Consider the following 24,135-nt stretch of genomic DNA (forward strand, 5'->3'; position numbering starts at 1 on the left):
TCAAGATTGAAATCTCATTTATTTTAGTTATGTACAGGAGAAAAATGCTGAATTTCACAAGTAACAGAAAAATAAAAAATAAAATCACATCTCATCTCTCTAGCCTCTGTAACAGAGGTGCACTAGTCCTTAATAACAGCTCTCTGTCTCTCGTATAGACACACTCATGCACTCATACACTGCCTGTCTTTCTTCCACACTCTCCATCTCTCTCTCTCACTCTCGTCACTTTAAAATGTTAAAAAATGTATTTCTCTCTGGTAGATATGTTATACTGCATTGTTGCTGTGCTGTTGCTGTGAGTCGTTTCTGACATTAAAACGATCCTGTGGTCGGGTTTTGGTGCGTTTCTAAGCAGTGAGTAGAGGTGTATGTGTGGGGGGTGAGACTCTAGTCAAATATAATTCTCTCTATGTGCCATCCTGTCAAACCCACATAGACATACACACCATCTATAGGCATATACACAACGGCATTAATCTGAGCAACCACACACACGTACACACAGATAAGCGTACACACTCTTCCTCTACGTTCTTGTCTCTCACTCTTCAACTTTATCGCATGATTCAGTTCACAAACACGATCCTCCCCTAGGTGAGGGGCTATAGATGACAAGGTGATTCCTCAGCCCTGTGATTAACAAATGCAAAATAATAATATTAAGAACAAAAATAATCCCATTGAATTAAGTCTTCTCCTTTATCCATCTCGTGTCCGTTTCCTGCATCACTCCTGTCCGAATCCCTCCGTCTCCTCGATGGCGAACAGGAGCTTCTCTCTGAGCTGCTCTAGGCTTCTGTAGGGCGGCAAGTCCAGACGATTGAAGCTGTGAGGAGGAGACACGTAGTTCAATATTGGTCCTTCTTCTTTGTGATCAGACTGTACACAATAATGTATTCATGTTTCTTTGCTCTTTTAATCCCCTTGGGTTTCAAGTTCTAATCCTCAAGATTTAGACTAGTTTTTTACACTTGTTTTGATACTATTCATGGTAGCAAGATTTTCTACACTAGCCTGTTAATCCTGCAATTTTTTCTTTATTTACTGGAGTAGCTTTAATTGTTAGCAGAGGAGTCTGCAGCTGCAGATTTGTGGATTGTCAGTTAAACTTAAAGATGTCTCTCCTTTCAGATGATGCAATTACCGCGGCGTTTAAGGTGCTGCGACACGGCAGAAAAGGAAGGGGGACTTCTATTTTATCCAGCTGATTTTGCATTAGCTGCACCAACAACCACCAGGTGGCACATGTGAGCAGTCCAGACTATAGTGAACACATCAGGGCCCTGAGTTTCTCTCTCCTCCCTCTGGAACCAGACATGCTGTTTTATTTCCTCATTGACTCAGTCTGTATTCATGGAGCCCCTTTAGGGTCACATGGTAGAAAAAAGACTTGATGTGGAAATCTGTGCTCTTGGATTTGTTCAAAGAAATTAAAAGATGGATCAATGAAATCAGATAAAATGTTTGTGGCAATCAAGACCTCAAAAACTCAAATTTAAGACTATTTAATGACTTTTAAGGCCTAATATTTATAACGATGAATGCAACACATTTTAAGACCTTTTAAGGTCTAAGGTCCTGCAGACAGCCTGTTCTAAGGACATCACTCAGTCAATGTTGACAACATGAACAGATGAGGCACCAGCTTACCATGTGTGGCTTCTCGGAAGCCAAGTCTCCTTCCCCACCTTGTCTATACAGAACTTCTGGGGACCGTTACTTCCTGGGGAGTAGAAAAACAATACAAAACAAGAAGTTACAGTATTTCATCAAATATCAGTTTAAATGTTTTTCATCATATCTGTCTAAGTATATAACTTGTGTTTTTATAATTTTAACCATGAATTTAAAATTATCATATAAAAGCCAGTATTAAAATAATATGTAAAAAAAATAACATAGGAAAAAAAAGGAGGTAAATTTACTTGCAGCCAACTGTAAAATTAGGGGTGTCATGATTCAATTAAATTCAATTTTAGATTTGCATTTTTTTTTCAGCAGTGACACGTATTGCCAAAGTTTGGTTTCTCCAATCCGTCCAGAATAAACCCTCTTCCCCAAACAAATCAAGATTTCTAAAAACGAAAATATACCCAACATCTCTGAAATTACTATTTTATCGACCTAGTACTCCCAGTTTTTCCTCTTTTTTCCGTTTCTCCTGACTGATATTAAGATATCAAAAACTAGAAAAAAAACAAAAAAAAAACTAGTTTAGATTTTTCACATTAAAAGCTTTCAGCATAACACCAATAATGGGAAGGCTTGGATATGTTTAATGTGAAAAAAACTACTCTAGTTCTGAGTTGTATTCATAACATGAATCAGGACTGGAACTGAGGTGAATGAAGACAGCACTTCTTTCAGAGAAGAGACACAGAGCAGCGGGGAGGTGAGTATGACACCAGTCTGGGTTTGTACTGATGGAATTAGTGCTGCTGAAAATATAATTATCAAAAATGATTGATATGGTACTTTAGGTGGTGCGACATTCTTTCCTTTTTGCCCTGTGCTGCCTTGTTTTGATGATTTAATTTGTTTCTAGCATGCTCAGAAAACAGGAATCTCAACAAATATACAAAACAAAATGATAGACGTCATTGCTGATGTCAAATATCCTGATATCTCAAAACTTGGACAATGACAATGAGAAGTCCTGGATGTTTTGTGTGGATCAGTGTTGTGTACCTATGAGCTCATTGAAGCCTCCAACAGGCAGCCGACAGGTTCCTGTTACAAACTGAAGCAGACGGATTCTCTTTTCGTTGTCCATCTCTTTCACCACCTGCAGGAACACACACAAGCACATCAGTACTCATACACACCAAAACACATGCAGTTGTGTGTTTAGATCAAGCTTTGCGCTCAATGAACCACAGAGTGTCCCGTACCTGCCAGAACCAGTGGATCTGCTTGCTGTTCTTGGTGTAATGTCTGTAGATGGTGTTCTTCTGCCAGTCAGCCAAATCGATCTCCTGCATCCCACACAGCATCAGCTGCAACACACACACACAAACATTTAAAGGCCCGTCAGTGCAGCGCTGTGTCCTTTATTGACTCATCAGCAGGCAGAGGACAACATGGGACAGGACAGCGTGAAACAGTGAGTCACAGAACGTCCCATCTGGACTCCAGACTAATTTAATACACTGTCTCTGATAGACTGGGTGTCTGCTGGGATATGGACTCATTTAGATGAAAGCTCAGCTGCAGCAGGAGTCAAGGAGAAACTGCTCATCAATCAGGATCTGGAGCTATTTACACACTTAACCACAGTCGGGACTCACTACAGCTGCGTCTCAATTCATCCATTTAACATTTAAATCTTAGAGAACCTTTTTTGTGTTACCTAACTGACAGAAACGGACAGGAACAGACAGCCATTTAGGCGATATGAGGTAGTATCAACTGATAGCTCCAATGTTCTAATTCAATGTTCTGATTTCTTGAATCTGTCTTTTTCTGAAGCACCTCATAGTGTTCATTGAATATGAGGGAAAACTCGGTTCAGTAAGATCCAGGAAATTTGAATTTACATTTATTACATTTCTTCTGACTTTAAAAAGCCTTCCTGGCCCTCCCACTCCTCCTCACCTCCAGCTCCTTTTCGTCGAAGTAGCGAAGCCACTCCAGAGGAACCACCTCATTGAAGCCGTCCAGGAAGGCTTTGGTCTGCTCCTCCACCCCGCGGGTGAACCTCCAGTCTGTCAGCAGGCTGAGGGAAGAAGGAGTGGTTGGTTTTTATGGTTTGGTCTGCATCGCTGACAGCATCTCTCTTACACTTTTGTAATTACATTTCACCATTCTTCTCTGCGGTTATCACTGCTTACGTAAACATACCTGATGTACTCCTCCTTGTTTTCCTCGGTGACCAGCTCGTTCTCTCCGTCGTCTTTCAGCTGATGAGTGGAGACCTTCCCGAGGATCTCCATGTCCTGTGCAAAATACAGCTCCACGCCACACTCCTCCAGGTTGTTCTCTCTGGACACGCACACAGAAACACAACCTTCATTTCAGGCAACAGCCTTTGCGCCATTTCTTGCAAGAAAGATAATTCCTTTACATTACAAATTTCCTGCTACTCAGCCTTTTAGGCACTGGGTTAGAGATCTCTCCTCATTAACTTTTGGTGCAGATCCGCATAGAAGGACAGATCCAGGAATTTCTTCTGACTTTAACATTGCAAGATATTTTTCCACAGTTGATGTGGATCCAGCTGATTAAAATATGTTTTTATTGTCTGATAATCCATTGTTCCTCAACCTGGGGGTTGCAAGTTGATTTCAGGGGGTTACCAGATGGTTGTGGAGAAAATAATAACATATTTTAGACCGGAGAATAGTTTTTACATTACAGTGCCTGTACCAGTGCCTTAAAATAGATTTTATCGAGTGTTTTTGTGACGGTTAAAGTGTGTGTAAGTTCTGATCTGATCTTTTTCATTTTGGCACTTGCAGGATTGTGAGTTAAATGTCTCCCTGCTGGGGGGAGGGGGGGTTTTTCTGGGGTGTTGCAACTCAAATAGGTTGAGGACCATTCCTATAATCAGTTGACCCCCAGTATATATCATATGTATACTGTTCATGTAAATATGTATAATTGACTTTTACTTGTAATTTCGATATTTATGTTCATTTATTGAGAAAAATTGAATTTTGATACAAAGGTACATTGCATATAAGATAGTTTAAGACTTTCACTTAAGTACCATTAATATGGGTGACTTTTACTCTTACTGTTGATATTATAACACGATATCTTTACTTTTACTCAAGTATGACTTTTGGATACTTTTAACAACAGTGCTTGAGAGCATAAAATGACAAAACCACACACATTCAGAGATGACCTGTCCTGTGTTACTTACTTGACCCACATGATGGAGTTATAAAACTCAGGGTCTATGGACTCCAGGTCTTTGAGTGTGGGTTTCTTGTCCAGCATTCGCTTGTAGAATGGCAGCGTGAATCCGGTGTCGATGAACTTTCCGTGGTACAAAGCCTGCAGGGAGGATTTCTTACATTAGAAACCACAATAAGGAATGTCAGCTGGTATTTACTAAACCTGATGATATGGCAGGTTTGAGTCGCTGGATCAAACACAGTAGACGAGAGGGGAGTATTTTTCCTCTGCTGTTATTTGGTGATTTTATAGTGTTATTGTATGGCCATTGGTGACATATGGTTCACATTTGTTCCTGACAAACGACACATATGTTCTTCTCCGTGGCTCAGTGTTTGTGCTGATGATTCACCAGGGATTGTTTCATGCCAATTCAAGTGTCAGAAATGCTTTAACAGCCAGTCACCTTAACAGGAAACATGAATGGGCCTTTTATTTTGCAATCATGGCAGCTTGTGAGAATTCTTTTCCTCAATCATTTACAAGCAAAAGCTTCACACCTGCTTATACAAATGAGGATTGATTATTGGGCCCAAACCACAACTCATAATTCATGTAATGTCTGTGCCAGTATCTATGTATTTCTACAGCTGCAGCAACAAAAGGTGACATATGTATTTGTCTCAATTGTAGCTGCAGTCGTGTACGTCTGACTTCAAAATGGCATTCCGGTGATTTATTCTGCACCTTCTATCGTTATTTTCATGGTGAAAACCACAAGGGGTCACTGAGATTAGATCATGATACAGAGACAAAACACTACGCTAACTGAACACATTCACACAGCTGTGAATCAAGTCATCATCTGCCCTCATTGAGTGTGTGTTCCCAGAGAGGTAGAGTGAGTAGACTCAGCCAGACAGAGCTGTTTAATGTTATAAAAACCACAGTGGGCTCAGAGCTGCAAGAGCCAAGAACAACACCGGCACCCGCTGACTGACTCAGTGACAGTCTGTTCTGTCCTGCTGTATCCTGACCATGTGTCTGTCTCACAGCCAGCGAGACACACATACAGACAGACAGGAAGATTTATAGACGGAGGAGAGGGTGTTGGTGGAAAGTGAGCTGTAAAGACGGAAAGTAGAAAAGGTAAAGAAAAGAGAAGACAGGAAGAAAAGGAGGCAGTAAGGGTGGTTTGGTAGAGACAAGCATCTTTATAAGGCAAGTCAGCAAAGTGCATTTTAGGACTAAATATAGGCAGCTGCTGGCGGGTGTGGGCTGGGTGCGGCAGTGAGGTCATGGTGTGGGTGAGGGGTGGGGTGGCAGACGGAAGGAGGGGTGGAGGGTGTCGGTTTTTGGGGCTTACAGCTTTCTGGAGTTGATCCCAGAAAGAGAGAGACATTATAGTACATACTGTAAGTCATGTTACTGAAGGTTACAAACTGTGGAACTGTACACATCTTTAAAACAATATAGTGCTAGTAGGGACCCTTGCTGCACGTTTACCTCCGTCTGTATCTCTACTGTCACTATCAAATTACGGCAAAATGCCCAAAAAGAACCACAAAAGACAGAACTATGCCATTGGAGCAACTCATCAGGAGTTAGGCTCCACAAAATATATATTCAAAAACAACTCATAAATATGTCAGCACACACATGTGGACACAATGTTTCTGTCTGTGCTGATCATTCAAGGGAAAAATCTCTGGATACAGCTGTTGTGCAACAACTGTGCTTAAAAAAGTAAAAAATTCTGCTCATATATTAGAAAGAATAAGACTGTTTCTTTCTGTGTCTGTGTGCAAAATTTAACCTCAAACCTGAACTTACTCGTTTCATGGCTTTTACGTTTTCTTCTTAAAAAGATGGACAGTTAAAATGAAAAAACTGAATTAAAAGTCAAAAAGGAATTGAACTAGTGTTTTCTTGTCAAAATGAAGAAAGCCCTGAATTATTACTTTTAGATTGAATTTACTATGAATGTTTATAAGCCACACAACAGCTCTGTGACAAGAGCAGTTTTGTTTTTTTTTATAGTTGATTAATCGTTTCAGTCATTTTATTTAAAAAAGTCAACCATTTGCTGGTTCCACCTTGTTAAATCTGATGATTTACTGCTTTTCTTTGTCATTTATGAGGGTAAATGAAGAGCTGTTTAATTATGGACTGTTGGTTGAAACAGTGAAAACAATCTGAAGACGTCACTTTGGGCTCTGGGAAATTGGGATGACAGTTTTTTGACATTTTATATCCTAAATAATTAATTAATAGTGCAAATAATCAGCAGATTAATCATTAATGAAAATGATCATCAACTGCTGCCCACTGTGAGACTCTGCAGCTTTCAGATATATGAAAAGCCTCCTCCACCAGCAGGCATCTTCGCAGGCCGTTTGGGTCAGTGGGATAGTTTTTGCATTTTGAGTTGTGTAGACAGCTCAGACAATGACCACCGATGAAAATGCAACAAGTTGAATAAGGAATAAGGTATTTGTTTGGGTTCTTACCCATCATACATGTTAGTTAGTTAGAAGGCTGTTTTCAGTGTCACTAAACATGTGCTTGAGGCAAAAACACAAAGGAGTAACAATAAAACAGCCAAACACATGTGTTGCCTTTTGCAGTACAGTGCCCAGGACAAATCAAATCTCAAGTCTGATTTTAACAAACTACTCCAAAGTGAAGCTCACCATGGCGATGAAGCGTCCGATGAAGCGGAAGTATGTGAGGTGGTCGGGGTTGATGGAGGAGGCTGGGTTGATCTGCAGACAGTAGTTGTTCTTGCCGGCATATTCGAACAGACAGTACATGGGGTTGAGAACCTCGTGGGAAAGAAGGAAGAACCACTCCCTGCAGAGCGACAGGACGGAAACATTATTACAGCAGAGGAACATGTGATGAAGTATGGTAATCATGCCAGTAGTCAGTGCACATGCTTGATCATTTTCCATTTAAAAAATGTTGTGCATAATGTTGGAACAATCATTTTTAATTAAAGACTGTAGAGTAGAGGAAGTGGAGGAGCAGAACATCAATTAATCATGGTCTGGTTGGTAAGTGGCAAATGGATGATGGAGAAAAGAAGACATCATGTCACAAATACAGACAAAACAATTATCACAGTACATTTAATGCACGGACAGAACATGATCCACAAACACATAATACAAAAATAATACAAAACAAAATAACAAAAGTGACAATAAAACACAGTTATTCCTACTGCTTCAGAGGAGTGACACGTGAGGAGATGCTGCTTCTCAGTTTGTTTCATCCCAGGGATGACTGTCAGATTCAGGCAGGTCTATCTTTAAGTAAAGTGAGCTTGGAGTTGTCAATTTCCTCTCAATTGCCTGCAGGTTTTACACCGCTGAAGATGATTTAGTGTCACTGGCACTTAATTTGGTATGTGATCATTTTTCTTTCTTCTCTGTATCTAATTAAGTATTTTGAAATATCCGTGTTGTAAATGTGATGGGAAAGTCTCAGTAAAGAAGAAAATCAACACTGAGCTCTGAGTCAAATCAAATTTGATTTGTTTAGTACAATCAAATTACATAAAAACAGTTTTAATGTGTCTAATTTTATAGTAGTATAATAGTTTTAATAATGTCTAATTTCATAAAAGTTTTGAAATCTTGTATTCAAGTACTGTGAATACTTGTTATAAATACTGAATTACATTTGGGCATATGGACTGAGTAATTATAACATTAAAATAATTGTTTAGATTGCTCTCATGTCAAGCCAGAAACTTCCTGGAGTCCAAGCTGGTTGCCTTGGCGACATGAGGAAAGTGTCATGAGATACATTTTTGTTGTGAACTGGTGCTACACAAATAAAGATTGATTGATTGATTGACTTATTGATTGATATAGTAGCCCAGAACAGACAAACTAAACACTGGCTATACAGAGGGCCTTTTGTGTTTTTAGTGGCCACCATATGAGAGGGTGAGATGAGGGGTATTCCATTGGTTGCAATCTGAAACCACACCACTAGATGCCACTAAATCCTACACACTGGATCTTCAAACAAACCAGATACGTCACGTTAATCAGTGGCCGAAAGAGGTATGTAGGCCTCATTTTACGGCTGTTGTACAGAGGAAGGCTAGCTGTGTAGCTGTCATCTAAATATTGGTAAAAGGGAATAAAGATATTTCCTAGAATGTAAAATGATTTCTTTAATTAGAACAAGACACTATTTTCTCTTAATTTGGGCTATTTTTCTACGGCGGTCTTCTGTTGTTCAGCTTTAAAAAATAAGAATGTTATCAACCTACTCTGGATAGCGTTATGAATTAGAATTTATAGTACATCAACAAAATTACACACATCCTACAACCAAACTTGACACAAAAATTATATGAAGACAAAACATACAAAGTGAAGGATAAATACACAGGGCAGAATAAAAAGACACAACAGACTGTGTAAGGATGCGTGTTAGAGAGAACGAGGGCCACCAGCAGTACCACCACCAGCTGCAGCACCAAAACCAAGCGCTCCCAAGGCCCCTGCCTCTCTGCTTGGGGTTTATGGGAGGGTATGGACTGACGGACGGACGGACGCAGACACCTCCCAACATCCCGTCCGTGGTTCTACCCTGTGGTAGAACAGCATGATGTCACCTACCATAGGGTAAAACCACTGACGTGACACCGGAGACAGAGACACAATGCAAAACCAAACAGAAAAAATGAGAACACCGCCAACAGAAAATTAACAACATATACAGGAAGGAAGACCCGGAACACAGCAGACGGAGGGGGCAGGATGAATACATGTGATGGGTGGATGGAGGGATGGGGGGTAAGGGAAGGAGGACAGACATGTTGCAAGAGGGTAGGAGGTGTTTATGGTTTCAGGAAGCAACATTTAAAAGGGGTGTTAAGCAATTTACAGTATGACCTCTGCTGGCAACCAGTGAGAATTTCATCTGCACACACACAAATCTCTGCCACACCAATCTACATTCTACCAACATTTTTTAGGATCTTTTAAACTAGTTTTTCATTTTGCCTGGAACTGCAGTAAACTGGAGGAGGAAGCTGGTGGAGAAACGGAGAAGTGGCAGTAACAGGAGAAACACACCATCACCGTCACCAACATTAAAAACAAAGGTTAATATGACATAAAAACAGTCCCTGAAAAAAACAAAACACCTGTAGTATCACTCACAAAATGACAGAATGTTAGGAGAATGTGAGGAGAAGAAGAAAGGTATGTTTTGTTGTTTCTCTCACCTGGCGATGCCACCATAGTCCAGCCCCTCCTCGCCTCTCATGATGATGTAGAGGCGGCGGCGAAGGTCGTATGGCTTCACATTCATGATCTGATGAGAGCACACATACAACATTATAAACAAATGATACATGAATAACATACAGAGAGAATGCCAACATTACCCATAATGCAATTAAACCATAAGTGACATCACTGGAGGCAATTTATCAGATTACAATCAGCTTCCTTAGCTTTTGTGTCGAATAGATATATCCATCTCTGACCTGCTGAAAGGAGTCCTCAAACAGTGTCTGTCTGGACACAGAGATCTTTACGTGGCTGGGCAAGGCATTGGACTGGACAGAGACAAAAACAAAAAAAAAGTTAGAATGACCTTAGAGTACAGAATACGCAGACATAAGTTTGAGTCAGTTTGACCTCCTGAAAAGCCTTCTGGGGCATTGACAGCTGCTGGACACCACAAGTCTCTTAATTCTCATCTCTAACTCCAACCCTAATTCAGTTATGATCCTTAAAAGGTCCAACTTGTAAGATAGTTGATTGTTGAGTCTTATTCAAAACACATCAGATAATAATGTTTTGGGTTTCCTAGATCATGAAATACGGACAAGGTCACGCCTGCCGCAGACCCAAAGCGTCATTTGACGGATTGGGAATGAAACTCAACAATCAACTATCTTACAAATTGGACCTTTAAGGCCTTTACACATTGGGGTGACTTTTTCCACAATCAATAAATGTTTTATAAATGTTTTTGTCCCGGCTATTTCGCAACGAATAGGAATAAAACGCATCGGAAAAAGCCAGGGTCAATTTTTCTGAGCTTTTGCACCATGAATCAGGACATCAAAAAAACACATTGTGCGTAATGGACATCGTGTCACAACTCCCAATAACAATGGAGGACTTGTTCATTGTTGGTGTTTCTCATCACCCTGTGTTAATAAACTTATTTAGTTTACTTTTGGATGTAGTAGAGTTTGTAACAAGGCAACGATCATAGCAGGTTACTGACTCAAACACTTATTATCCCCCTTGATCTACCGGTAGTGATATCCAGCCAGGCAGACAGTATTTGCTTTATTTGCTGCCTTCACCAAAATACAATGGAAGTGAGTGGAGGTTCGTCTATGGAAGTTAGAGCTTTGAAAAATTGAATTTCTACTATACAGGAATACATATACAAGTATAAAATGTTTTTTTTTTTTACTATTTGGGTGAACAGACCCAAACTCAAACAAGGTGAGGTGAATGGACACCAAGAGTTTGATGGTGGCTTCAAACTCCAGTTAACACTTACATGGCACAGGAAACGGAACTGGTGGTATTTCCACCTGAAGCTGCGGTCGTAAGCACCAGGTGAACCGCCCTGCCGTGATCTGTACACACACACGCACACGCGCACACACACACATTCGGGGGGAGAGAGAGGAAAGGGACACAGTTGATTTTACACTGTTTAAGCAAAATCCACGAGGCATCCCGACTGGATAATTAATCATCTAAAACAATCACACTGACTTCTTTGGTGTCTGATGTTTTCGGGTCTAAACTGAAAGCTGATCAACTGAAACATTTCTGTCTCCTTTAAGAAGCCCTGATGTTCCAGGTTTCAGGCCAGACACTCAAAGTAAATATTAAATTCACAGCAGCCATTCTGCTCTAAAAAACGACTCGGTGCGTCTGGGTCTCTCGTACAGAGGTGAGTCTGGGCCTGCAGCTGTGTTAGTATAAGCTCCACCAACCCACTGCACACACATGCTGGATATGTGCCTTGTCAGCACAGGAGAGGCCGAGACACAGAGACAAAGAGCGAGAGAGTTAGACAGATAATGGGAGGAAGGGAGGAGAGAGGGTGAAATGGAGGGAGAGAAGAAGAAGGAGGCCCCTAATGTGTCGGGTTTGTGCTCGCCGCGCTGCCAGGCACATCTTGGTTTGGGTTAGGAAATTAAGACCGCAGCGGCAGAGAGCTGGCCGCGGACACACACACACACACACACACACACACACACACAGTCCTGCAGGATCCTGTGTAAAAACAGTACAGACTCCTTCAGGAGACCACCGGCCTAAAATACTTTCAGATATCGGCAGGAAAGGCAGCTCGTAGATGCGCACACACACACACACACACACACACACACACACACACACACACACACACACACACACACACACACACACACACACACACACACACACACCATAAGCTTATACACACTTGCATGTCGAATATGAACAAAGAAAGGCACAAACACCAGCGCACACACATACACACACCCACACACATGCCAGTGCAGTCTGCAGTGGATCTGTTGTCACACATCTGCACATTCTCCTGACTTTTGTGGTAAGATTTGAGACTGCTTCAAGGCAAGGCAAACATCCACAGGCTGAGGGAAGAGGTGTGTGTGTAAGAGTGTGTGCTAGCATCAACATGTTGCTGTGATAAGATATGACTTTTTGTTAAAATATTGGTGTTAAAGCTCGGGAAAGAAATGAAAGGCAATAGGTAGAACATGGCCTCAAAGATGCAAGTAAAATAAAAAAAAGATGATGTTCTCTAAAATACAGTTTTGACCTTTCTCATGATCTTGTAAGGTTTTCACAAAACGGGGGGAATGTTTAAATTAATATTTGCAACGCAGTTATGTCAGACTTAGGCAAATTCATTGTGCAATCATTTCAAAATTGAAAAAGAAGTTGATTTAGTTCAATTAATTAGGATTTTTGATGGCGTGAAGATCATTTCCTCAGAATGTCTTTGCCTCAGTCGGTGACATACTGTGATTTTCTATAAAAGCAGGTTTGGGAGGAAGGGCTGAGAGAATATTTACCCTGACTCAAACCCAGGTCGGGGGTCTTTAAAGGTGGTGGTGCGCGAGTTGTGGTCCACAAAATATCGGACTCCCTCGGCGGTGTACTTCATCTCCCAGCCCGGGGGCAGGGGGTGCTCCTTGATCATCCTGCAACAGGGAGAGGGGCAGTGAGCACGGTCCCAGCCGTAGGGGCCCCGTCCTGGGGATGAAACTAACACACCTCCCCTGCCAACCTGTGGATCTAAAGCCCTTGACACTAAAATATAAACCCTGCCATGGTACAACATTTTTGGCCATGCTCAGGTGGAGTTTATCTCCTTTGAGGATCCCAAAGGCATCAGACTTTAAAATGTTATTTTTTTTTCATTAAGAGTGGTGACTCTGAACAGTATTTTGAATGTGGCCAAGAATTCCTTGTTCAACTCTTACTGCAGTTTGTGTCTCTCCTGTATTATCATTACAGTCGAGATCACAGTGTCAGTGTCAGTGTTTCTGAAAAATAAAACACTTCTCAAGAATCCTAAAAGACATTTCCGGAGCTTCCGGAAACAGTGTTGCAACATTCTCCTACACACCCAAGTTCAACTCTCCAAGAGGACAGAGGGTGATGTCTTTTACACCCATTTTTAAGCTGTAATCTTCACTGTAGCTGCTAAGCTAAAAGTGTTAACATGCACCTGATCTGAAGTGGATGCACAAGCTCGACCACACAAATTTCAAATCAATTTGTGATATTGGGGCTTCCAGAGGCTTGGAAGCTGTATAGAGCCATTTTATGTTTTTTTTTCCGCAGCTGTTTTTTATGTCATGTTAAAACAAATCCCAATCTACTTCACTTGTTCAGGAAAATGCTGTAACACTGTTTTGCTGTGAAGCTCAATAAATGTTTTGTTAACAACCGACTTTCTATCAGCATGGGGCTGAGTACATAATGATTGAATTTTTAATTTTTGGGTGAATTGCTCCTTTAAATAGATAAGAGGCAAAAGTAACCACATCGCCAGCTAGCCCTTATAATGGCATATAGATGCCCTGCAAGTCTGCGATGTGCAACATTTACTTCATCTTACCGACTGGCTGACAGAGGTTCGATTAGAATGATGAGGTGAGAGGAAAGTAATTTTAAGAGCTCAGGAAGGGTTTAAATGTCAAAGAAATAGGGTGATGCCAGAAAAATGGTCAAATAAAGAGGAGACAGATCATGGGATAGTTTCCAAATTCATCTCTGGATGTTTAGAGTTTGGGAAGCAGTGAGATAACCTAAAGAACAACTAGAATTCTTCTTTTCTTTTACCACTGCTTTTTTTCAGTTAAGAACCGTCAATTTGTTAAATAAATTCTGCCATGTTCCTGTATACATGGGCCTCAGAAAATGTGTCAAATGTTTGGGAACATGCCTCTTTAAATTCCCTGATCAGTGGGAAACGTACATATCATAAAGCTGATGACTCCCTCTGTCTCCCTATCTTTCTCAGTAGGAGCACACACCCAAAGCGACATGCTGTCTAACAAGCAGGCAAACACATGCACACACTAACACACATCCAAGTTAGTACTTTTTCTACAGTCTCTCAGTCTCACCCTTGGGTCCGAGGATCATCCCACTGTGTCGTTCGCGTGTTGTGATTGACAAAGTATATTCTGCCATTGTCCTGGCGCTTCTCTGTGGACACAAACAGAAGAGAAAAGTGAGAGTTTTATGGGATTTGCGATGCTTGAAGCTGGAGGATTTGGAAAAAGCTTGGGATCAACTCCACAATAAATGGTCAGGGATCAGAGGGATCACCTGAGTGTCCGGGCTCGCTCTCTCTTTTGGGCCAAAGAGGCAAAAATATCTCACCCCCGTGATAGAAAACCAGCAAGTTTGTGTGGTATTTCACTGTAGCTTGTTCTGAATACCTCACCAGGGCAATCCTTAGTCTGTGTGTGTGTGTGAGTGTGTTTGGAATTAAGGTTGTGGTTGAGGTGAGAGTCAAAGTGACCATGTCGTTGGGAATACAGTACATGGAGACAAGATTTCATTAAAAAAAGGTGACGCGTAGATAAATGACCAAATGGGAAGCACCTTAAACACAGAATACAATCTTATGGAAGAGTGTAAAATGTTCTATTTAAATTGTGTGTGTGTGTGTGTGTGTGTGTGTGTGTGTGTGTGTGTGTGTGTGTGTGTGTATACGGTAGGCCACTGGTTTCATGAGAGAGTGGCTGGTGCCCCATCCTCCTTCCTCCATCGCTCTGACATCTTTTTCTCATTAACAGGAGTGTGTGGAGGGCCCAGAAACAGTAGTGCTCACATTGCAACTCTCACTCTCGTCGTCTCACTCCACCCCCACTTTACTATCGAGTCTGAACCCCCCCTACTTTCTAGTTTCTTTAATTCGCCACTGTCTCTTTTTCTTCTCCTCCATCTTTCCCTCTTTTCTCCCATCTTTGTCTTTTTGAATCCAAGCCTTACAAAAAAAAACGAGGGAAGCGACCGCAGATGAAAATGAGCGCGCCAGAGAAGCGAATCTGAGCCAGTGATATAATTGAGGTTTTTCGTCTTGAGGTACCGCAACATGTTGAAAAGGCATCATGGGCAGGGAGTGAGGGTTTTTGGAGAGAACACGGCCGTGTGATGAAGTCTGTGAGAATGTCGGTGGGACAGGAGCTGCCAGCAGCTTATGAATGAATGAATGTGTGTGACATGATTCTGCATGGATCCGATTACATTACTCATTTGGGAAAATGTTGGATGATGAAGAGTCCCATCAATAATGTGGCCTCTGTAATTTGTGGACTTTACAGTAAAGGCAGTGCGTACAGTGATGAATTGGTATAACATGAGCAGAGTACTGAAAAGAAAACCGAGAGCCGCTTTATCCAGATTTTCTACAATGGAATAATAATTAATATCAGGAGTGGAGACATAATTTTATCAATGAACAACTGATCTTCTCAATGGGGACTACAAGCAAGAGACCCAAGAGCCACAGAATTAACGTTGGTTCTGATGTTGTGTAAAGGCTTAAAATCATCAAAAATGTTCTCAAAGTTCTGTGAGGAGAGAAAACGCTGCCATGCTACAAATGTTTTGCAACATTTCACCTAAACCTCGCTTCGTCACTGCGGCAGATGTCAACTAAATCAAGAACCCGATGTCTATATATCAACCAATTGCATGGCTCGACTCTTGACTACTGACATGAGTTGTCAAAAATACTTACACACTACTGGTAAGACTGGGGAGGGTTTCAGGGTTTGATTGAAAACAGCTCAGACTTTAGAGTCCAGTACTGACTGATCAGATTTGCTTCAACACCAGACATCACTTGCAGGTACAGAAGACAAAGTTTAACCAAAATGTAGTCTACTGACAGAAGCCAAACCTCTAAACCAGTTCAGCATCCCTCACGGAGATTATCTTTGTATGGAGTGTGTGTACAAGGAGTGTGTTAGGCAAACTTACCCCATCCAGGAGGCAGAGCGCCCAGAGGATCATTTTCTACAGGAGCTCCGGACGGCTGAGGGAGAAACAGAGAGACAAAACAAATCCGATTAGACACCTTTCTGTCTCTCTCCTCTCTGTGCAGCCTTCTCTCAGTGTTTGTCCTTGTTGTACGGGATACGTGAAATTCTTCAGTCCGTCCACTCTGTTTTTCACCACCGCATGAGGAGGAGGAAAAGGTTGGGAAAAACCATCCCAAAAATACAGAAATGAGGGAAAACCAATGAGAGTTCAGATGAGAAAGAAAAAACAAACAAAAAAAAAAAAACTCACTCAGTAAAGCTGTCCCAAGCGTGGAAAATCAAGTCTTTGCTTGACCACGCTAACTCACGAAAGCAGCGATGATACCTGTGGGTAAGTCAGGCTGGCTGGAGTGTGTGTGTGTGTGTATGTGTGTGTGTAAGTGTTGAGGGCAGAAAGGGGTGGGGGTGGCTCCTCTCTGCTGCAGCGGTAAGGGGCGACTGAGGGAGCTGGCCGGCTGGTGGCTCGTATGCCTTCCAAAAACTACACGCTCGGTAGGAGGATAAAACAACAACGCTGTTCCAATGAGCTCACTGGCTGGATGCAAGCCCCACCCCCCCGGCTTCCCGCTCACCTCCTCAAATACACCCCACCTCTTCCTCCACCTCCACCCTGGCACCCCTCCCTACCCCACCCCGAGGTCCTCCTCCTCCTCCTCCTCCTCCTCCTCCTCTTTTCTCGTGCTCTCTTCTAACACTGCTGTGAAAGTAGGCAGGGAAGTGCGATGTCTGAGGGAACTGAGGGAACATTCATGCTTGTTCCAGACTGGACACCCCCGCCCCACCCGCCCCGCCTCCTCTCCGGCCGCCCCAATCCACCTTGGGCCTGACAAAAGGCACCTTTATTCACCCTGTGCCTGGAAACCACTGTGGGGTTTACTCAGCCTGCACTCACACACACACTTTTTTCAGTGTGTGTGTGTGTGTGTGTGTGTGCCACAGTGTGGAAAGTTTGTCCGTGGCAAACAGTCAATGTGTATGTTCTTATGTTGGAACACACACACACGCACACACACACACACACACACAAACCTGCATGAATATATTAGCTTGAGTGGAAAAGTAGCTGAAAAGACGCTTGTTAGGAATTAGCTGCTGCTGCTGGATTTTCATGCTAAAAGATGTTTATCAAACAGGCGGTTTTAGGTGTGTTGCTTCAAAATCATCAAGTGTTCCACTAAGCAGAGCACAGGGCCCGCTAACACCATGTTACGCTGGTTGTACGCTAATGTTGAGTTGGTGCTATAAATAATTAAGTGGGTACACTATTTGTTGATTTTAAGATGCTTAACAACCTTAAAAATAGACGAAAATTCAAGTTCAAATTAAAAACATTGTCAAAAATGTGGGAAAATGTAGTTTTGGTGGCTTCCCTGGCTAGTTTTGGCAGCACAGGTAGCGCTTGTTGTCCTTCACTGGCTACACTGAGGTGAAAAAGACCAGAACCACCATTTTCCAAATTAAAGCTGGTGGACCTTCAAAGGGTTTTTTCACTCAGACATGCTGCACCACAAAAGTGATGATTATTTCCTAAGAAGCCATAAAGTAGAGCATTATCCATCAAACTTCAACGTCACTTTTCGCAGCATTTCCCAAAAAGAAATGTGACTGTGCCCATTTAAAACAGCTCTGTCATGGAAACTCTGAAGGAGTTGGGATGGAAAGGACGGGGCCTGCTAGAGGAGCGAGAGTGGGCACATAACAGGGTTAAAGGGTGTGTGTGTGGGTGTGTGTGTGTGTGTGTGTATGTGTGTGCATGTGCGCGTGTGTCGCTCCCATCGACAGCCAATCTATGCCCCAGCGCCCCACCCTTATGGGTTTTCTGTGACTAAAAAAGGTAAAAGGAGAATATAATGATATAAAGACATGATGACTTCATCCTGGCTCTGACCATTCAGCTCCTCAGCAGCTTCCAGACAGAGCAAGGCTGGAGGGAAAAGAAGAAAGAGAGACTGAGAAAACAAGGGAGGGAGAAGAAGAGAGGGAAAAGCAGCATGCTGACAGAAACGTGTGAAATAATGGCTGGGTGTTATGGATCTGGAAGGAATACGTTAGAAAGGCCTGTTTTAAGGCCAGGCACCACAGGTGAAAACAGCGATTTCAGCTGGTCGCTTTCAAAAGGTTAGAACACCAATGTGGCTTCAGGAGATGTACAGACCCATTAGTAAAGCTTTTCATTTACACAACTATAAAAACTTTGGTTACATTTCTGTTGCAAAAACATCTCGCCACTAGTTTCCCACATCTGCAGAGAGCAAATGCGTGTACACCAGGAGAGAAAGTGTCTAACAGGATTCCAGTAAACTCAAGGTCAGTGAGTTCATCAGCCAGTGAAATACTTTGGAAACATGGGAGCTCATCTGTGTGTTTCACACAGATTTAAACACAGATTATGTTTGAATACATCTGAAAAGGATTATTTTGTTTCTTATCTCATATTAAGTGATGCTCACTCGCCAACTGATCATACCACAGTGCATGGGGGTGAATATTTGCACCTTTCTCCTAATTCTCCTAATACTCTAACCAATATGATTGTTGGTAACAGACACAGCTGGTTTGACGATACGTTTTTCCTTGGGTCTTATAATGACACAGTGAGATGTGGATGAGCTGCAACTAAAGATTTTCAGTTAATCTGCAGATTATATTCTTGATTAACTGATTCATTGTTTGCTTTATAAAATGTCGGACATTTTTCACCAATCACAATCTCAAAGCCCCAAGGTGATGTCTCCAAATCACTTATTATAACATATAGAAAACCAACAAAACCTGAATATGCAAATAATTGCTAAACTTTATTGCTTAAGTTTTAGAAATCCTTCTGTAAATGACGATCTATCTGAATATTCACGGGGGAAAGAGAGATCCGAGGAAAAGTTACTGCATAGGTGAAAGGGAGGGGTGCATGTTCGTGTCCCAAAAACAACTAAACGGAATGGAGTACTTTTTGGCTGCTTATCAACATAATAGCAGTAGTGACACACAGCTCTTTCATGATACTTCTGCCAAAATTTACTTCGAAATTTGTCCTTTTTCTCAGAGCCCTAGCTCTATTACATCTAAGCTAGCAGCAGCAGATGTAATTATAAATGTATTTATTTATGCCTAGATAGACTGTAGAGACAAAAGCAACATTGAGTAAATAACACTCGTTATTTCGGGACACTCGGACGTTCCTTCATTCATAACATGTTAACAAAACATCAGTGCAGTTTGAATGACTTCTGTTCATTGTCTGTTCATGGTATAAACCACCTACAAATGTGCTTTATGGAAACATGATCACTGACGGCTTGTATGTAAACATAAGTGAACATGACATTCAGCCCTGTTGACGTGTGTGAGTTTTCTGTTCAGTGGTGCAAGTGATAAAACACAGGGCTGATTCAGGTGCTGCTGTTAAGGGTCCTTGTTCCAGCGAGAATGGACAGAAAGTTGGAGAGGGAGGGTGAAGAAGGAGGCAACTGAGCGAAGGTGAGGGGAGCAAAAGACTGATTTGAGGGCTGTAGAGGATGATCAGAGGTAAAAACAGAAAAAAAGAAAGAGGCAGAACATATGTGAAATGAGCCAAGATAAACATATTAAAGATACTGCGGAGTGATGCAGAAAAGGGGGATTTTGAGAGGGAACTTGAGATTGGGATTTTTTTGGTCAGGCAACAGAAAGATGGGGAGGTGGGAGGAAGTGCGGTGGGTGGGGCTAAAGGAAAGGATAGAGGTATAGGAGAGGAGGACTGGTAGAAGTGAAAAGAAGGGGGGAGAGAAAGAGGGGCGAGCCGGAAACTGCATTTAATGACTGAGGCTGCTCTCTCTGGGGTTTCTAACGAGCTGCAATTACACCCCGCCCGCACAACCCCAGGGTTGTGCACGTTACATTAAGTTCATGCAGTGTTATTGGTGCAGAGACACATCTTTAACCTGTGTGTATTAATGTGTGTATGTCTGCATGCAGGCCCCCGTTACAGCGCCACGGCCCATTTAAGAGGACGGCCGGCTCCCTGACCCTCTTTGGTTGTCATGTGCGACAGAAAAGAAATGTGGCACCTGACCTCAACATTACAGCCCTGTGAACACATCTGCTCACACACAAACATGTACGCACGCACGCACGCACGCACGCACGCACGCACGCACACACACGAGCATGTGATTTAACAGTAGGGACCTGAACATTCACAGCATCCACATAAGCGCGCACACATACATAGATACAAAATCCAGCAAGGTCACAGTAAATGAAACTGGCACGTCCTGATTGTTAATGGTATAACAGAGAAGTTTTTGAGTCATTATTTTTTATAGTGCATCCACACACAGTGAGAGTCGGGCAGTAGAACATGTGGCTGTGTTCAAACTAAAACTATGAGCTCTTTTGTGTGTGTTTCCTTGTTCACACACACTGGGGCCATAAATAGTCGCTGCTATCAGCAGTGTGGGCATTCCAAGACAGAGCAGTGTACTATCAACATGGAGGGCAGACCTGCCTGTTGGCTTTTCCCTCTCTCACACACACACACAGACACACACACAGACACACACAGACACACACACACACACAGAAGGAGAGGAGTGAGGGAACAAGGGCAGAGGAGGAAAAGGAAGGAGGCAAAGTTTCCAGTTCACACTGAACCTGAATGTTTCTGCCCTGATGTGGACGTGGTGTGTGTGTGTGCTGTCACCTTTGAACACCAATTCATCCTGATACTGTTTAGACTTTTTTTTAGAATTTTAGTATGTTCAATCATTTGAACATGACACATCAAATCTGATATCAATGGAACATTTTGCATACAGGGTAAACTGCCCATTAAATGAAATACATCTCTCCACTAAAGGCCAAGACCAAAATGTACTTAAAGGTACTTAAAAGACAGTTCTACATTCTGACATTCATACAATTATGAGTCTTATGAGGAGATGTGAGCTGTACTTTCCCTGCTAAAGGGCAGCATTAACAGAAGGCTATTTCAGTTACAGTAATAACAGTGGTGTTACAATCAATAAAGTAAACAGTGTAATACTATTACCAGGGTCCAAATGATCAGCTGCCAAGAGCTACTGTAAATGCCAGTGGACGATAAATCAGTAAAAGTTAGCAGCTACACCACCTGCTCACATTTTGTGTTTAACTTTTCACAAAGCAGTTCTGTTTCCCTGCAGCTTGCATGTTTAACTGCACAGATGTATAGGAGAGTTTATATTCAAGTTCAATTACACTGACTTCAACAGCATGAACAGTATGAACAGACAAAGTTAGTTTTGAAAACTGATTATTCTGGTTGATTTGAGTAGTAAACACTTTCAAACCTTCAACATAGAGCACAGCAGCCACAGGCAGACACAGATACGGTTTGATGATGGGAACGAGAGTAAAAGGAGGAATAATTGGGTGTGAATTGTCAATCTTTGGAAAAACAAGTAAAGGGGGGGAGCAGACTGATGGTGTGTGGATAAAAGGACAGACAGAGTGGCGGAAACAGGTTATTTCAAAGTGAAAAACACATGAAAACACACACAGAAATGCACAAAGACAAACAGAATGGTAGACTGAGACACATGCACACACAAATTTCATCAAATACGAAACGCACACAGCACAGAAACAAGCACACACAGAGTGCAGGGTGGGGTGATTTTATAGAAGCCTATAAGAGTTTTAAGGCTGGTTTTAATAACGGTCCATTGAGAAAGCTCTGTTGTTTTAGTCCCATAAGTCTTTACTGTCTGGCTGCAGTCTGACCTTGGCTGCTTCAGTGAGAGGACGACTGTCAGAGACACGGACAAACCCCAACTGACTCCACTGGAAAAATACTATAAACAAGTTTCAAATAACATCTCCAATACCCCCTATAGAAGTCGATGTCCTCTGACTGTTAGCAGACAAGTAAACCGCACTGTGACACGTACAGCGCCGATCTGACTCAAAACATGTATTGAGCACGTTCTGTCCCATGGCGCATTTGTGGTGATGACATGAAATATAAACAAAGATCCATTATGTGACAGCTTTATGAAAAGTGTTTCACTGCGTTTCCAATTGAATTGAGCTGAAGCAGAGAAACTCCCAGAACCTAACCCTGACCTGTAGGAAATAAAATAAAAAAAATGCTATCAATTTACATCAAAGGATGAACTTTCCAAAACAAAAAATGTCTGTTGACTGTTGTGTGTGTTGAGCTTTATTTCTCAAAGTGCAAATCAGCCAGGACAGTAAATATGAGTGTGTGCTATGATTTATTACCATCATTTTGGAGTGTGTCGATTTTGATTCTAAATCGAAAATCAATAAAGAATAAACTTTCAATTTCAATCATCGGGTTCAAAGGCAGAACAGGTGATACTGCCAACTTGCACGCATATTGTTGGTGAAAGAAAATACTTCAAAAACACTAAATACAACAGCTAGCTATCCTGAGTGTACAAAGACAAACAACTGACTACTAAGAAGGTAACTTTCAGAGATTCTCCCCCAATTTTACAAGTAAAAGTAAAAGTATTTACATTATTTGACAGAAGGGTGAAAGCGTACAGCACAGCACAGCACAGTAAGGAGACAAAGATAAAAAATGTCTCGAACATTACCACCTTTAGTCAGAATTGTGCAAACGAAAGGCTACTGGAGACATCAGCTAACACACATCATCTCAATTCAAGTCTGATGCCACTCACATCAGTCAGTTACAGTTAAGGTTATCTATAGGGCTGCACTACTCAATATATTAGATATTAACAAGTGATCAAATTCGTAGTAATGAAGCCACAGAGAGTAATTTCCTTAGTGCTATGGATGGTTATGGGATCTTTCAGCTCATTGTTTTGGTTGTGGCTTTTACGGCCTGAAACTTCATTGTTTTGGTTCAGTGGCACCGCTCTCATCATTTTGGCAACCCAAGAGTAGGATCGAAAATGACTCAGGAGCAATGGTTGACTGAAGAACTTCAAGATTAGCTGTTGGTTCTTTCATTCAAACATAGCTAATTTCACTCAATTCTTGAATGGCGGTGGTGCTCACTCTTCCCTGTAGTAGAAACACAAGTCTTTTGAACACATTCATTGAAAGAAATGTTTCTGCCCTTCATGTAATACATCACAGGCTGTTTGGGAATCGAATAACTAATCACTTGTTACTTTTGCCTAACGCCAGGTGTCATTACCTCCTACCTAGTATACTAGCACACTGTGCATGCATGTTTACTTGGCCACTGAAGGCTTGGAGTACCTGGTAGAGGAAGCGCTGACTGAACTGGTGCATGGCGCCCTGCAGCTGGCTGCGCTGGCTCTGCCACTGCTGGTAGTTGCGCACAGACTCGGCCGTGGGCCTCTGCCATGTGGTGGTTCTGGTGTTGTGGTCCACGTAGTAGTACCTGCCCCGCTGGTCCACTCGCTTCTCCCAGCTGTAGGGGAGGACAGAGAAGGGGAGGGGGAGAGTGAGAGGGAGCTATAGCTTTCAATAACATCTTTATTAAGCAAGTCAAGAGAGAGTCTGATAGTAACAGCACTGATTTATTGGGATATGGAAAAAGAAACAAAGGAAAGAAAACAGTCTGAGAGTGGGAGTGGGAAAGAGGAAGAGGAAAAGGGGGAAAGAGAGGGGAGGGAAGAAGGGTATAGATGAAGCTAGGTATGAAGCATGAAAGACAGGGAAGGAAATGATGGTTTAACTATTCCTGATTGAAAATACAGCATTTCATTAAAGTTGTGGATTAC

The 24,135-nt window shown here is 42.0% G+C and overlaps 1 protein-coding gene across 3 annotated transcripts in view; it reads right to left on the reverse strand.

The window, feature by feature from the left end:
• Positions 1-24,135, reverse strand: part of wwp2 (WW domain containing E3 ubiquitin protein ligase 2) — a 56,035-nt gene continuing 31,900 nt past the window's right edge. For 2 of the 3 annotated variants that reach the window (XM_084364238.1, XM_084364239.1), the window contains exons 10-24: positions 23,648-23,822; positions 16,365-16,419; positions 14,498-14,579; positions 12,935-13,063; positions 11,398-11,476; positions 10,361-10,432; positions 10,097-10,185; positions 7,539-7,698; positions 4,871-5,004; positions 3,844-3,984; positions 3,598-3,718; positions 2,895-2,999; positions 2,692-2,788; positions 1,654-1,726; positions 1-829 (exon numbers count right to left, since the gene is read on the reverse strand). In XM_084364238.1, the coding sequence (XP_084220364.1) occupies positions 730-829; positions 1,654-1,726; positions 2,692-2,788; positions 2,895-2,999; positions 3,598-3,718; positions 3,844-3,984; positions 4,871-5,004; positions 7,539-7,698; positions 10,097-10,185; positions 10,361-10,432; positions 11,398-11,476; positions 12,935-13,063; positions 14,498-14,579; positions 16,365-16,419; positions 23,648-23,822 (1,612 nt within the window). In that variant the 3' untranslated portion in view covers positions 1-729. The remainder of the gene's footprint in view (positions 830-1,653; positions 1,727-2,691; positions 2,789-2,894; positions 3,000-3,597; positions 3,719-3,843; positions 3,985-4,870; positions 5,005-7,538; positions 7,699-10,096; positions 10,186-10,360; positions 10,433-11,397; positions 11,477-12,934; positions 13,064-14,497; positions 14,580-16,364; positions 16,420-23,647; positions 23,823-24,135) is intronic. The other variant, XM_084364240.1, reaches the window with a different exon arrangement.

This window comes from Pagrus pagrus (genome assembly GCF_965226575.1).
Source record: "Pagrus pagrus genome assembly, chromosome: 10".
In the NCBI taxonomy this organism is placed as follows: Eukaryota; Metazoa; Chordata; class Actinopteri; order Spariformes; family Sparidae; genus Pagrus; species Pagrus pagrus.